The 14,860-nt window shown below is 41.9% G+C and overlaps 2 protein-coding genes across 2 annotated transcripts in view; both read left to right on the top strand.

Annotated features, from left to right (window-relative positions):
* On the top strand, window positions 368-1,746 carry LOC107648060. The gene is made up of 3 exons (XM_016352081.2): window positions 368-758; window positions 852-896; window positions 1,073-1,746. The coding sequence occupies exons 1-3, from the start codon at window positions 597-599 to the stop codon at window positions 1,538-1,540; spliced, it is 675 nt and encodes a 224-aa protein (XP_016207567.1). The 5' UTR covers window positions 368-596; the 3' UTR covers window positions 1,541-1,746.
* The window catches only part of LOC107648059 (trafficking protein particle complex subunit 6B-like), a 3,979-nt gene continuing 3,143 nt past the window's right edge, over window positions 14,025-14,860 (top strand). Inside the window, exon 1 of the mRNA XM_021104206.1 lies at window positions 14,025-14,174. The gene's annotated coding sequence lies outside the window, so the exon portion shown is untranslated. The remainder of the gene's footprint in view (window positions 14,175-14,860) is intronic.

The following is a 14,860-nucleotide window of genomic DNA, read 5'->3' as shown; positions in this document are numbered from 1 at the left end:
TTTGTATGTTTTTTTTTAGGATTTGGATGATTTTTTTTATTAGTTTTGGATGATTCTTTTTCCTATGATTTGTATATTTTTTTTCTTAGAATTTAGATGATTCTTTATCTTATGTTTTGGTGCATTTTGTTTTTTGGAATTTTGAAGTTTTTTTTGGAAAGAAAAATTAGTGTTTGCGTAATAAATGGTAAAAGGTGAATTAGAATAAGAAGAGGCAATTAATAATCATTAATTTTGTATCTTTTAAAAAAAGAAATTTAAATAACTACTAATTAATGACAATTAATGTTATTAATTGATATAGAATATAATTCAAAAATATTTGTTGGTTTATTTTGTGCTATACCCTGTTGTTCCATTGTTTTTTTTATAGATTAGGATTTAAAATCAATTATTTGATCCTTCAATGAATAATAAACGTATTAAATTTGCCCCCATAATTTTTCAGCATAGCTCACACATCACGTGAACAGTTACAAAACGGGAAGGGCGAGTGTGACAGGAGGGAGCGGCCGCGCCATAACAAATTCGCAACGAACTCATCATCAAACAAATTCCCGCTTCTTCTGATTCTCCTTCTCTGATTCAATTCTTCAATGGCACAAGAGGCAGCATTGATGGCCATGGAGTCTCAGGTGAACAACGCCAGCTACACGAAAAAGCGATCAGTGAGGAATGACAAGCTTCTCCTCGACGACTACATTCATTTCCTTCGCTCTCGCCATTCCCTCGACCTCACCATGTGTCAACTCAATCAGGTTTCGCTTTCACTTTTCAATTTTGATCTGATTTCCATTTCTCCATAATCGATCTTCATTCCGACCTGTTTTCTTCTCTGTTTCTTACTTCAGATCATTCGCATTCACGGCTTCAAGAAGATACACCACGCTCCCAAGGTTCTCTCCCTCTCCCTCTCTCTCACACACACACACACTCACTCACACACCCGCTAATTTTTAAGTTCAGATAAAAAAGAAGATAGAACACGATTACATTATTGTGTACGTTGCTTCTTGTAACTCTGGAATTGTTCTTGAAAACTTCGAGAAACTTCTGTGTGATTTTTCCACAGAAGGTGTTGGTGGACGCGGTGAACTCGCTCGATCTCGTGAAGCTATCGCGCTCCACGCTCCACAGTAGCGTCGTCTCAGCGTTCGCGGCTCTTACGGTGGAGGACGCCATTGCCGATCTCAACGAGCTCAACTGGCAAGAGTGCTGCGTCACTTCGTTGGAGAAACTCTGCAGCAGCAACAATAACCACAAATTCCTCTTTCCTCCTTCATCCTCCGATCCTCACCATAGCCGCCTCCAGTTCGCGAACCACTTGCAGGTTGGGCCGAAAAGGAAGATCAGTGGCAGCGGTGACGGCGACGAAACGTGCTGCGGCGGCAGAGAACTCATCTCCGAGGCTTTTCGCAGCGGCATGCGACCGGCGAAGATGGTACCTAGGCGTAAGAGGAGCGGCGCTCATGCTCCTTCTGGTGCTGTATGCGCCTTATCCGCGACTGTGGACTCTGCTTCGCTTGCTTCTTCTTGCTGAATCTATCACCTTCTCCGGAAATTCTTCATGTTAAAAGAGAGCAAGTGCTTAGTTACTGTAACCATTTAACAAAGAATGATTTGGACGTGACTATGTTATAGTTGTGGATAGGATTAGGGAAGGTATTACACTTTCATATCGGTACTATAGTTAGTACTACTAATCTTAATCATATGGTTCCTTTTCATTTTCTGTATAAAATTAAGTTTTGGTCATCGTATTTGACTATTTGGAAACAACTCTAATTTTGATGGAATTTAAACACGTAGTTTCACTTCAAATAAAATTGACTGAGATTCAATTTTTAATAAAAATGTGAACAAATTTATATCGGCATGATAATAATTTATGAGTATTGATATAATAAAAATGTGAACAAATTTAAATATGATATATGAATTTTATTATCACGTCAGTATTTAAATTTTTTACTAAAATATCTTTATAAAAATTTGAAAAGACAAAAACAACTTTTTACTTATTTTTATAAAAAAACTTATACATCTTTATTTTATTTTAGACGAACACCATTATTATAAACTTAACAAATATCAAAATTCAATAAACTTTTTTTAGATTTTAAAATTTAAATAATTTAAAATAAAAAAGTCAAAAAACAAGATCTGCAAAAAAGAAACAGAATTTTTCTTCAATCTTCACCTTCTTCCCCTTTTCAACCTTAAGACGCAACCACGACAGCTACGACAGGGAGAGGATAACAAACAAACGAAGATAACCACTTTTCAAATTTGTAGTTCATCATTTTTTTTCTTGGGTTCAACTTCTGCATTTTGTTCTCATCAATTTATGTTTAAATAGTATTTTTTGTTATCCTACAACAAAGTTTTGATCATGTCAATTTTTTTAATTGTTTTGATATTACTGAGTTGCTATGAAAAACAATCCTAATATCTAAGTGTTTAACTTATTATTCCACTGAAAAACAAAAAATCAATTTTATTCTTTTGTTCTTATTAGATTTGCAATTCATCACTATTTTTACTCTTTAGTTTAACCTTTACATTTTGTTTTTTATTCTTGTTAATTTGATGCCTAATGCTTCTGTTATTGAGAGTTTTCTATTTTGCAAAAAATTCATAGTATGATGAATTATTTGGGTTCATGGATGCTTACTGAAATCACAGTCCCAAATTTGCCCCTTGCCACCAATAACTCAAATTTGCAATCTTAGAGTCAAAGGAGATAGTGAGGTCGAGGAGAAAGCGAGATCTTCTTGGTGTGGAGATGGACTTACTGCGCTTGAGAAGGTGCAGAAGATGAACTCTTTGCTTCTTTGATACGAGCTAAGAACGGTCATATAACACACTTAGTTATTCCGCATCTATCATGCATTTGTGGTTTCAATGTTCTAACAAATTAGAGTAAACACCAAATCCGATCTCTATCCAATTTTTATAAGGACAAAGCGATTCCTGTCCAAAAAAAAGGTACGTCCCGGCCCCTATCTTTGCATTCCGTGAGACATGGCGGTCCTTCTGTACCTTCCGGCGTTGAAAACAACCGGAATAAACATACGTGTCACTTAACGGTGATGAGTTGACTGTCAGGTGTCTTTGAAGTACCAAGCTGTCAATTTAAAAATGGATAGGGGTCGATCTGTCCTTGCCTCCCAAACAAAAACGCTGTCGCTTTAAATCAATACTCTAACTATTATTTGAGGTTTAAAAATTCTAATAATTCTAATAATTGAGTTCTAAGCAATTTTTTTGGTGACTGTTCTAAGAAATTTAATATCACTAACAATTCTTTATTTCTTTAAAAAAATAAAGTAAAATAAATTTCATTCACTAACCTCTTCATGAACACTACCAGTAATATGGATAACTCCGTCCAATCAATAAATTCGATTTGGTCGTCTTCCATTTTCGCAGTTTGAATATTCTAATATAAATTTTCAAAATTACTCTGGATTTTTCGTTTTGGGTTGGATTTAATACGGTGAAATATAATTCAAAACAAGTGAATTTAAATTTTATATATAGAAAAACCTATGCTAAATCGAATTTACCTATGTTGATTTACTATGAGTACAACACCATTATTAAATCGAATTGAATTCATTCGAATTACTATAGGATGTCATTCGAATTTATATCATTCAATTTATCATAGAACACAATACCATGGGCAGCAATATCGAATTTCTATATGCCATAATACTATAGGTGAATTTGCATGTAAATCGAAGCTAATTATATCGATTTACGATGTTTTTTATTAATTCGAACACATTTGTTTCAATTTAGTACTATAATGTGTAATTTAAATCCAATGAATTTGATTATATAAAAGTATGATTGAAGATATTCACTTAACGTTATTTATTTAAAGAAATTCATGTAATATTGACATTGGTTTGGTTTATGTTCATACCCTGACCCAATGATAAGGCCCAAGTCCAAATAAAAGGCCCAATCCGAAGGGTTGAGCCTTGCCTAGCACCGACCTTCCTCCTGCGAAGTCGGTTCTTATCACGACTTACCCTAAAGAAGTCGGGGATGAGGGTTAGCTGGCAGATAATCACTCGTTTAAATGAGTAACTGCCCCTAGGATCTCTCTAACCACTTCCAGGAGCCATATCTTAACCTCCCTAAGATAAAAGGACGGTTATCACCCTAAAAAAGTGGCACTACTTCAACGGTGGTTATTGGTTCACCACTATAAATACACTGACACCTCTCAGGTATCTCTAAGACCCAATACTCTCTAGACCTGCTCACACCCTTGCTGACTTAGGCATCAGAGTGTCTTTGCAGGTACCACCCCCCACTCGTTCATACTCACAAATCAGACGGAGGCCCCCAAGGTGCAGACCCGCTCGAAGGCTTCCTTCCTCAGACGATTGGGCCAACCTAGCGAGTCCAGCCCACCATCTCTGGTTACCCATCGTAACATTGGCGCCGTTGCCGGGGACCCGAGAGATCAACCAGTGATGGCGGACAGATCCCCTGAGGAGGGTCATGTGGAGTCAGATTCCGAACAAGAGAATCTGGACACTGGAGACAATGACACAAACTTAACCCTCCACCAAGGAACTAACGATCAGCATAGAGAGGGTACTTCTGGAGTCAAAAATCCGAAGGTAAATTCCTCAGAAGGGCGCGAATCGGAAAAGGATGGACCACCCCATGCAACTGAACTTATGGGATTAGTCCATGTCCACCAAAGCCGCCTGGAACAACTGGAACAGGAACGGGAGCGACAAAGGGAAACAGAAAAGAATCTAAAAGAGGAGATGGAACGACGAAAAGAGTTAGAAAGAAAACTCTTGAAGTTGGAATCCTCCCTCAAAAGTCGAAACTCCCGCGACGACCGAGAAGAGTCGCCCCCAGGAGGGGAGGACCCCTTCAGCGAGGACATAATGAGGGCAAAAGTTCCGAGGAACTTCAAAAGCCCCGATATGGACCTCTACGACGGAAACCACGGATCTGAAGCATCACTTAAGAAATATCAAAAGACGGATGTATCTAGCCGACGCTTCTGACGCTACGCGATGCAAAGCCTTCCCGACCACTCTGGCAAAAGTAGCGATGAAGTGGTTCGACAGCCTCCCCCCGAGGTCAATCACCAGTTTCGAAGACCTCTCAAGGAAATTATTGATGAGGTTCTCTATCCAGAAGAACAAAGTAAAACATGCGCCAAGCCTCCTGGGAATAAAGTAGGAGGTCGGAGAATCTTTACGAGCCTATATGGAAAGGTTCAACAAAGCATGTTTAGAAATCCAAGACCTGCCCACCGAGGCAGTTATTATGGGGTTAGTCAATGGGTTTAGAGAAGGTCCTTTCTCACAGTCCATATCAAAAAGGTACCCCGCCTCCTTAAGTGATGTACAGGAAAGAGCTGAAAAGTACATCAACATGGAGGAGAATGCCAGACTGAGAGATTCGAGTTGGCGACCCGGGCATCTTCCCTCAACAAAAGAGAGGGATAGGGAGCCCAAGAAGAAGGAAGAACTCGGTCTCGATAGACCAAGGAAATATCACTCTTATACTCCTCTAAAGGTTTCTATAGTGGATGTATACAGAGAGATTTGCAATACTGAAAGGCTGCCACCTCCCAGGCCTATTAAAAATAAAAAAGGGGGGAGTCGTAGCAACTACTGTGAGTACCATAAAATATATGGCCACTCAACAAATGACTGTTACGACCTTAAAAATGTGATAGAAAAGCTGGCTAGAGAAGGCCGGCTTGACAGATATCTCATAGAAAGGTCGGACAGCCATGGGAAGAGAAAGCGAGACGATGAGGATAGAAGAGACCCACCACCGCAGACTCCGGAGAGACATATCCATATGATCTCAGGAGGGTTTGCGGGAGGGGGACTCACCAAGTCCTCTCACAAAAGGCATCTCAAGCGAGTCTACCAAGTCGGAAGCGAGTCACCCGACCTTCCAACCATATCATTCACAAAGGAGGATGGGCAAGGAATAATCCCTGGACACGACGATCCAATGGTAATAACCATGATCCTAGCAAATGCCCATCTCCACAGAACCCTAGTAGATCAAGGAAGCTCAGCAGACATCCTTTTTAAGCCCGCTTTTGACAAACTAGGGTTAGATGAGAAAGAATTAAGAGCCTACCCCGACACCTTGTACGGATTAGGCGACACGCCAATAAGACCACTGGAATTTCTACCCCTTCACACCACTTTTGGAAAAGGGGAAAAATCCAAAACTCTGAGTATAGACTTCATATTCATCGATGTAGGGTCAGCATATAATGCTTTAATTGGCAGAGCTATCCTTAATCGACTCAGAGCAGTGGTGTCCACTCCCCACCTTTGCATGAAATTCCTGACCTCAGCGGGAATAGCAACGGTGATGGGAGATCAGAAATTGGCAAGGAAATGCTACAACGAAAGCCTGAACCTAAGGGGAAAAGGCAAAGAAGTTCACACCATAGAGCTCGACGGTGCAAGGGCCAGAGAAGAGCTGCGACCACAGCCGGGAGGAAAAACCGAAGAAATACAGGTCGGCCAAGAGGAAGGAAAAATACCAACATAGGAGCCAACTTAGAGGAAACCCTAAAACAAGGGTTGACTAAACTCCTAAGAGACAATTCCGACCTCTTTGCCTGGAAAGCCTCCGACATGCCCGGGATAGATCCCGAGCTCATGTCCCACAAGCTCTCGGTATACCCAGGGTCCCGACCTGTACAACAAAGAAGACGCAAGCTCGGCCCGGAACGAGCCCTAGTAGTAGAAGAACAAGTACAAGCACTCTTAGAAGCCGGCTTCATCAGAGAAGTCAAATATCCAACATGGCTAGCCAATGTAGTGCTAGTCAAGAAGCAAAATGGCAAATGGAGAATGTGTGTCGACTACACCGACTTAAATAAGGCATGTCCCAAGGAACCTTATCCACTACCAAGTATTGATACCCTAGTAGACTCTAGCTCGGGATATCAATACTTGTCGTTCATGGATGCCTACTCGCGGTATAACCAAATCCCAATGTATGAGCCGGACCAGGAGAAAACATCATTCATCACGCCCAGAGCTAATTTCTGTTACGTGGTCATGCCATTTGGATTGAAAAATGCAGGGGCCACATATCAGAGACTGATGAACAAGGTGTTCGCTTCTCACCTTGGGAGCCTAATGGAAGTCTACGTCGACGACATGCTGGTAAAAACCAAGGAAGAAGTCGACCTCTTGTCAGACCTCTCGCAAGTCTTCGACACCATAAGGTTACACGGGATGAGACTAAATCCCGCAAAATGTGCCTTCGCGGTAGAAGTTGGAAAATTCCTGGGTTTTATGCTGACACAGAAAGGGATTGAAGCAAATCCCGATAAGTGTAAAGCTATCCTGGAAATGAAGAACCCGACTTGCCTAAGAGAGGTTCAACAATTGAATGGCCGACTCGCAGCCCTCTCCAGGTTCTTAGCAGGATCAGAACTCAAATCCCTTCCACTATTTTCTTTATTAAAAAAGGGATGCCAGTTTGAATGGACTCCAGAATGCGAAGGAGCATTCCAGGAGTTCAAAAGGTTCTTGAGTCAACCACCAATCCTAACCCGACCTCTAGTCGGGGAAGGTCTCGTCCTTTATTTGTCCATAGCAGACAAAGCTGTTGCATCAGCCCTGATAAGGGAGGACGAGGCCGGGTAGCATCCAGTTTACTTCATCAGCAAAGTTCTACAGGGCCCCGAGCTAAGGTATCACAAACTAGAGAAGTTTGCTTACTCCTTAGTAATAGCCTCACGAAGGCTACGACCTTACTTTCAAGCTCATACAATAAGAGTCCGCACGAACCAACCCATGAAGCAAATCCTCCAAAAGACGGATGTTGCTGGGAGAATGATTCAATGGGCAATAGAACTCTCCGAGTTCGACGTGAGATATGAAACTCGGACGACAATCAAAGCCCAATGCCTTACCGACTTCATAGCGGAATATGCAGGAGACCAAGAGGAAAAGCCAACCACATGGGAACTCTATGTAGATGGATCCTCAAACAAGGCAGGAAGCGGCGTAGGCATAATATTGGTTGATAAAAGGGGAACCCAAATAGAGGTTTCCCTCAAATTTGAATTCCCAGCTTCAAATAATCAGGCAGAATACGAAGCCTTGATCGCTGGATTAAAGCTGGCAGAAGAAGTCGGTGCAACAAAAGTGATGATATACAGCGACTCCCAAGTGGTGACCTCCCAGATAAACGAAGAGTATCAGGCAAAAGATCCAAATATGAAGAGATACTTGGAAAAAACTTTGGAGTACCTCGGGCGCTTTGCGGAAACCGAGGTCAAACACATAACTCGGGATCTCAATAGCAGAGCAGACACCCTCTCCAAGTTAGCAAGTACCAAACCAGGAGGGAACAATAGAAGCCTGATCCAGGAAACTCTCCAAGAACCCTCGGTAGTGAAAGCAGAGGGCAAACAAGATGTCCTTGAGGTATCTGGGCTAAACCTCGGATGGATGAATCCTCTGGTCGAATAACTAAAATTCGACGTCCTCCCTAAGGAGGAAAAAGAGGCCAAGAAAATTCGGAGGGAAGCACAACATTACACTTTGGTGAAAAATATCCTTTATAAAAGGGGAATATCGACACCATTGTTGAAGTGCGTACCGACCTCAAGGACTACTGAAGTGCTAGAGAAGGTTCACAATGGGATTTGCAGAAATCATCTCGGAGCAAGATCGCTAGCCAGGAAGGTCATCCGAGCTGGACTCTACTGGCCGACCTTGCAAAAAGATGCCACCGAGTTTGTGAAAAAATGTCAGCCATGCCAGATGCATGCAAATTTCCACGTAGCTCCCCCCGAAGAACTCATCAGTATAACTTCTCCATGGCCCTTCGCAAAATGGGGAATGGATTTGCTAGGTCCTTTTCCCCAGGTGCCAGGACAAGTCAAATATTTGATCGTGGGGATAGACTACTTCACAAAGTGGATAGAAGCAGAACCACTGGCTACCATCACAGCTCAAAGAAGTCGGAGGTTCCTCTACAAAAATATCATCACAAGGTATGGAATACCTTATTCCATCACTACAGATAATGGAACCCAGTTCACCGACTCTACCTTCAGAAGCCTGGTGGCCAGTATGAAAATCAAACACCAGTTCACCTCGGTGGAACACCCACAAGCCAATGGACAAGCCGAGGCAGCCAACAAAGTCATACTGGCAGGGCTGAAGAAAAGACTACAAGAAGCAAAGGGAGCCTGGACAGAAGAGCTCCCACAGGTGTTGTGGGCTTATCGGACGACGCCACAATCTGCTACTGGAGAAACACCCTTCCGACTTGTCTATGGGGTAGAAGCCATGATACCAGTAGAAATCAGTGAGCAAAGCCCAAGAGTGATTCTCCATGATGAAATCGGAAACATACAGGGGCACAAAGAGGAGCTAGAGTTGCTCCCCGAAGTCCGAGAACAAGCCCAGATAAGAGAAGCAGTGCTGAAGCAAAGGATGGCTACCAGATACAAAAAGAAAGTCATTCGAAGAAGTTTCACACTAAGCGATCTGGTCCTAATCAGAAACGACATAGGAGTCAACAAATCGAGGGAAGGAAAACTCGCTACCAATTGGAAAGGACCCTACAAAGTTAGCGAGGTCTTAGGAAAAGGTTATTATAAGGTGACCGACCTAAGCGGCGCCGAGTTACCAATATCGTGGCATGCTTGTAATATGAAAAGGTATTATAGTTAAAAGCGAACTCTACTCCCTGATGTACTCTTTTCCCAACTTCACGATTTTTTCCCAAACATTAAAGGGTTTTTTCTGAAGAAGGATTTTTAATGAGGCATCATAGTAGTGGCTAAGGGGAAAAAGATTATTAAAAGCTCTTAGTAGCAGTAAAGTACCTTCCCAAATTAATAAAGATCTTTTACAATATCTCTTATAAATTCCTTCTCGTTTATTTTTCTTCCTACGAAACGCGCCGACTTAAGCTCGACAAAACGTGAAAATCCCATGAACCAACCTAGATGGTCGTCAGGATAAAACGACGAGGTACAAGTCGGTGTAAAGAGGTTATAAAAGTTGATCGTGAGAAACTCGGAGACATTCCGACTCATAAGTCAAAATGAAAAACCGAGTAGAAAAGAAAACGCATCGCAAAAATAACCTAAGTCATAGAACTCAATAAAACAAAGTTGAGTGTAAGGAATAACAAGAAAGAGATCGAAAAACCTAGGAAAAAGCTTAAAGAATGTCCTAAAGCCCTTAAAGCGAAAAGGCTTAGAAGGACAGACAAGCAAAAGGTTTTCAAAAAAGATTAAAGGGACTTCGAAAAATCAAAATAAAAAAGCATGCACACAAAAAGGTAGCTGAAACCCTTATACCAAAAAGGGTATTTTTGTTAAATAAAACCCTTATCCAAAAAAGGGCAATTATAAATATTTTTGTTTACGGCCATAAAAGGCCAAGGCAAATGTCAACATACCACCATCACAAATATAAAGAGTTTAAAAAAGAGGGGACCCACAGGCCGGGCCCCCATATAGCCAACAAATTTTTAAAGAGCATCACCACCAGAGTCGGGAAGAGAAGTCGGAGCGCCATCAGGACCAGGGAGAGAAGTGTCCATAGGAGTCGGAGAAGAGGTGCCGAGAGGTCGGGAGGAACTTGGAACATCCTTTCGACGAGGAGGGGACTCAATGATCCTCTGCCCCCGAGTCTTCAAATCTGACTCGGTGACGACCGCGGGAGCAGGGGGATAAACTATGGCACCATCAATAACGACCTTGTCAGGATCCAAAGGAGAGAGATCCAGGTCGGGAGCAAGGACTCCGACCTGCTCCTTAAAAATCCTCCAGGCCTCCTCCGCCCCCTCAGCAATAGAGTCCTCCAACTCGGCATAGGCAGTCCGAGAGTTCAACAAATCCCTCCTTACGGCCACAAGGTCCTCAAATAAACTCTGATAACTCTCCTGCGCCTTTTTTCTCAAGCCCTCCTCCATGTTACATAGGGCTTGTAACTTGCTCTCCTTCTCTCGGAGGCCATCCCTCTCCTCCTTCAATTTGGCGACCTCCTTCTTCAACTCCTTCTCATGTTCCTGATATATGAGAAGCCTTCCCTCCAACTCTTCAACCTTAGAGGTTGAACCCAGAGAGCTAAGAGAAGTCTTCTCAAAAATATCAAGGAACTTGGCACAAATCTCCGCCGCCCTGATGCTCTCCTCAGCCAGAATAGTGAGGTGGTTCCGAATAGAAACATCATCCATACCTATACGGGTATGGGGATAGATGAACTTTCGGATAAATGCAGGAGCATCCACCTTAGCCTCACCTTCAAAAGAAGAGCCAGACTCTAAAGCCTTGCGCTTCTTCTTTTCTGGCTCAAGAGAAGGTCGGGGAGGAGGGGACGGCTGAGAAGAAGCCGAAGTAGGAATAACAATGGGTTGAGAAGGAGTCCCCAAATTTCGGGAAGAAGGGGGAGGAAGAGGAAGAGGAGAGCTAGTTACCCTGGCACCACCGGTTCTGGCGTGAGACCTCGCCTTGGCCTCCTGGACTCTCTGGTAAGACTCATTGGAATTCTTCCTCGCCATCTCTGTAAAAGAAAACAATTAGTAAAACAAGTCGGTAAACTTCAAGTCGGTAGAAACAAGTCGGAAACAAAGTAGATAAAGGCTACCTAGTTGTGTCTGGACAAAAGACGACGACCCCTGGAGAAATTTTTTGGTATCCAGATATGGGGCCCTCCCCCATACTTCTCGGAGGAACCCCACAATGGCTGCCTCCACCTCATCCAGATCCTCCAAACCATATTTCTCACAGGGGGAAGCCTCTAACCAGAATAAGGGAAAGCGAGGGGAAGAATTCTCATCCAAGAAAAAGGGGTGGTGACCCTCTACGCCTTGAACTTTGAAAAAATAATTTTTGAAGTCATGAAAGGATTCGTCAAAATGGGTGAAAACTCTCCGACCTTGTATAGCCCGGAAAGACACCCATTGTTGCTTATTATTTTGCCCACTGAAGGGCTTGGTCATATGGAAGAGATGAAAGAAAATTCTCAAAGAAGTCGGAAAGTCTAAAGCATGGCTGATAAATTGGTAGATTTTCAAAAAACCCCAGGAATTGGGGTGAAGTTGAGTAGGAGCAACTCGGCAGTGACGCAACACCGACATCTCAAAATCAGAAAATGGAAGAAAGACACCCAAAGGGGTAACCATGCTCTCATACATAAAGAAGAAATGAGGGGCCGCTTCAGTGGCCCTCCCGAAGCAAACCCGGTCTTCCGGACCCGGGACCACCAACTCATACTTCGGCTCATCCTCCTCGGAAGTACAAATTCGGTGATGAGTGCGAAGGTTGGTGATGAATTCGGTGTCAACCAAAGGTTCCTCCCCCAGGACGGTAACATCAACCCACTGGGCAAGACTTTCAACATAAGACATTTTCTTTCTTTTAAAAAAGGGTTGGTAAAACCTACAAAGGGAAAAAAAGAAAAGAAAATCAAAAAACATGGTCTCTAAGGGGGAAGTACGGAATCAAACAAAAACCTACGAATCAACCTATCCATCCGAAAAATAAAAGCATGCAAACAGAAAGCATGTTGCAAAAGGAGAAGAAGAAAAATCTAACCTTTATCTGAAAAAGGTTGGAGGAAATGAAAGCCTTCAAACGCAAGAATGCTGCACGAACAGGTGAAGAGGAAATTTGAAAAATCGCAGAAACGAAACAATGAAAGAGAGGGGAAGTATTTATAAACACGTTAGGGGCATAATGGTAAAAACGGGGCAGTCATAAATAGGTGCACCGTTACCAAGGTAATTAATACCTACGCGAACATCTAACAGACGCGACGTTTGATTAGACGTAACTGTGAAAATCGAAAGTCACGAAAGTCACGTCGGTTCCAAACAAACACGTCGGTTCCCTCCCAAGTCGGCTGCGTTCCCGAGTAGAATACTCGAACCCAAATCTTAAAAGAAATTGGGCTCGAGTAGGGGCACTGTTCATACCCTGGCCCAATGATAAGGCCCAGGTCCAAATAAAAGGCCCAATCCGAAGGGTTGAGCCTCGCCTAGTACCGACCTTCCTCCTGCGAAGTCGGTTCTTATCAGACTTACCCTAAAGAAGTCGGGGACGAGGGTTAGCTGGCAGATAATCACTCGTTTAAATGAGTAGCTGCCCCTAGGATCTCTCTAACCACTTCCAGGAGCCATATCTTAACCTCCCTAAGATAAAGGGACGGTTATCACCCTAAAAAAGTGGCACTACTTCAACGGTGGTTATTGGTTCACCACTATAAATACACTGACACCTCTCAGGTATCTCTAAGACCCAATACTCTCTAGACCTGCTCACACCCTTGCTGACTTAGGCATCGGAGTGTCTTTGCAGGTACCACCCCCCACTCGTTCATACTCACAAGTCGGACGGAGGCCCCCAAGGCGCAGACCCGCTCGAAGGCTTCCTTCCTCAGACGATTGGGCCAATAACAAGAGTGCAGTAGGGGTGTAAGTTATCGAATCGAACTGAAATTTACCGTAAAATCGAGCCGAAATTTACAACAACTGAATAGAAAACCGAAAAAATCGAGTTTTTTTCGAATTAAACCGATCGGTTCGGTTCGGTTTTCGGTTGGCTCGACAGAAATCAAACCGAACCGAAGAAGTGGCTTAATAATGCATTGAAATGAAAATTTGAGACTTAACAAATGTGTTTGTTTTATGTTTAGTTGTTGGAATGAGTTGAATTTGTGTTGAATTTGAATGTAATGTAATGTTATTTCAGTTTATTAATTGTTTTGAATATCATTTTACTTAAATTAATTTTCTATTAGTTAAGATTTAAAAATCGAAAAAACTAACCGAACCAAATCGCTTTTGGTTCAGTTCGATTCGATTCGGTTGTTGCACATACAATAAACCAATTAATTAATACTCTGTGAAAATCGAATAGATTAATTCGGTTGATTTTTGGTTCAAAACCAAACCAAACCGATAACACTCCTAGAGTGCAGAACTCCTAATCTGACAAAGAAGGTATAAGGATTCGCCTAAATGAGAGAGAACGAAAAAAACAAATAGTTCCCAAAGAGCACACACATAAAAGACGACGTAACTGCGAAGAGAGAAGACAAGACACTTTCTCGCCCCATTGGGACCGGGCATTTCGTAGCAATTCAGACACGGTTTCGACGCACATTTTCTCCTACGTAAACAAATCAATCGCCCGCCCACTCTTGGGCTATTATTTGATTCATGATTTGTTGTTTTATTTATTCTCTTGGATATTCATCTTTTGCGATTATTCTTATATTCTGCTTGTGCGTATATTGGAATCTTCCTTTTGCGGAAAGAATGGTTGTTAAACTTGCCCTCTTTGCCCTCTTATGATTGCTGTTCTGCTTGTTTTTCACCTTGTGACAAATCAATTCATGGTTTTTTTTTTTGTTCAAGTTAGTTAGTGCTAATTCCTAGTTTGGAAATCAAAATTGAGACTTTGCTTCATTGCATTTGTGCCACATTTTAGTTGTATAAGATGATACAATTTGTATTTGGTGTTTAATGCAATTTAAAATAGAATACATGTCTGTTACTTCAAATTAGAACAGAATATATATAAATTCTTAAAAGATGATTAATGGACAAAAAAAATCGTGGCACAATTTCATCATGTTGTTTAGAAGTAATTGCTTAAAGAAATTCTAAATTATGTTATGTCTTCTTCTATGCCTAGGTCTTTGTTTATAAAGACACTGAGACGAGACAAGACAGGACATAGAGATATTGTGTTTAGAGATATTAAATTAGTGTATTTTGTGTTTATCTTGACACTAAGGACATAGAGACACTATTAAAGGACACGAGTTATTTTTATTTTTTTTATTATTTTTGTTAA

The sequence above is a fragment of the Arachis ipaensis genome, chromosome B06 (genome assembly GCF_000816755.2).
Source record: "Arachis ipaensis cultivar K30076 chromosome B06, Araip1.1, whole genome shotgun sequence".
Lineage (NCBI taxonomy): Eukaryota > Viridiplantae > Streptophyta > Magnoliopsida > Fabales > Fabaceae > Arachis > Arachis ipaensis.
This window is presented reverse-complemented; position numbering and strand designations above follow the sequence as displayed.

What these genes read in the sequence shown, in the direction of transcription:
- LOC107648060 (XM_016352081.2), top strand. Translation starts at nt 597, where the DNA reads ATGGCACAAGAGGCAGCATTGATGGCCATGGAGTCTCAGGTGAACAAC. An exon ending in CCATGTGTCAACTCAATCAG is followed by an intron (nt 759 to 851) that starts GTTTCGCTTTCA and finishes TTCTTACTTCAG; the next exon opens with ATCATTCGCATTCACGGCTT. An exon ending in AGATACACCACGCTCCCAAG is followed by an intron (nt 897 to 1,072) that starts GTTCTCTCCCTC and finishes ATTTTTCCACAG; the next exon opens with AAGGTGTTGGTGGACGCGGT.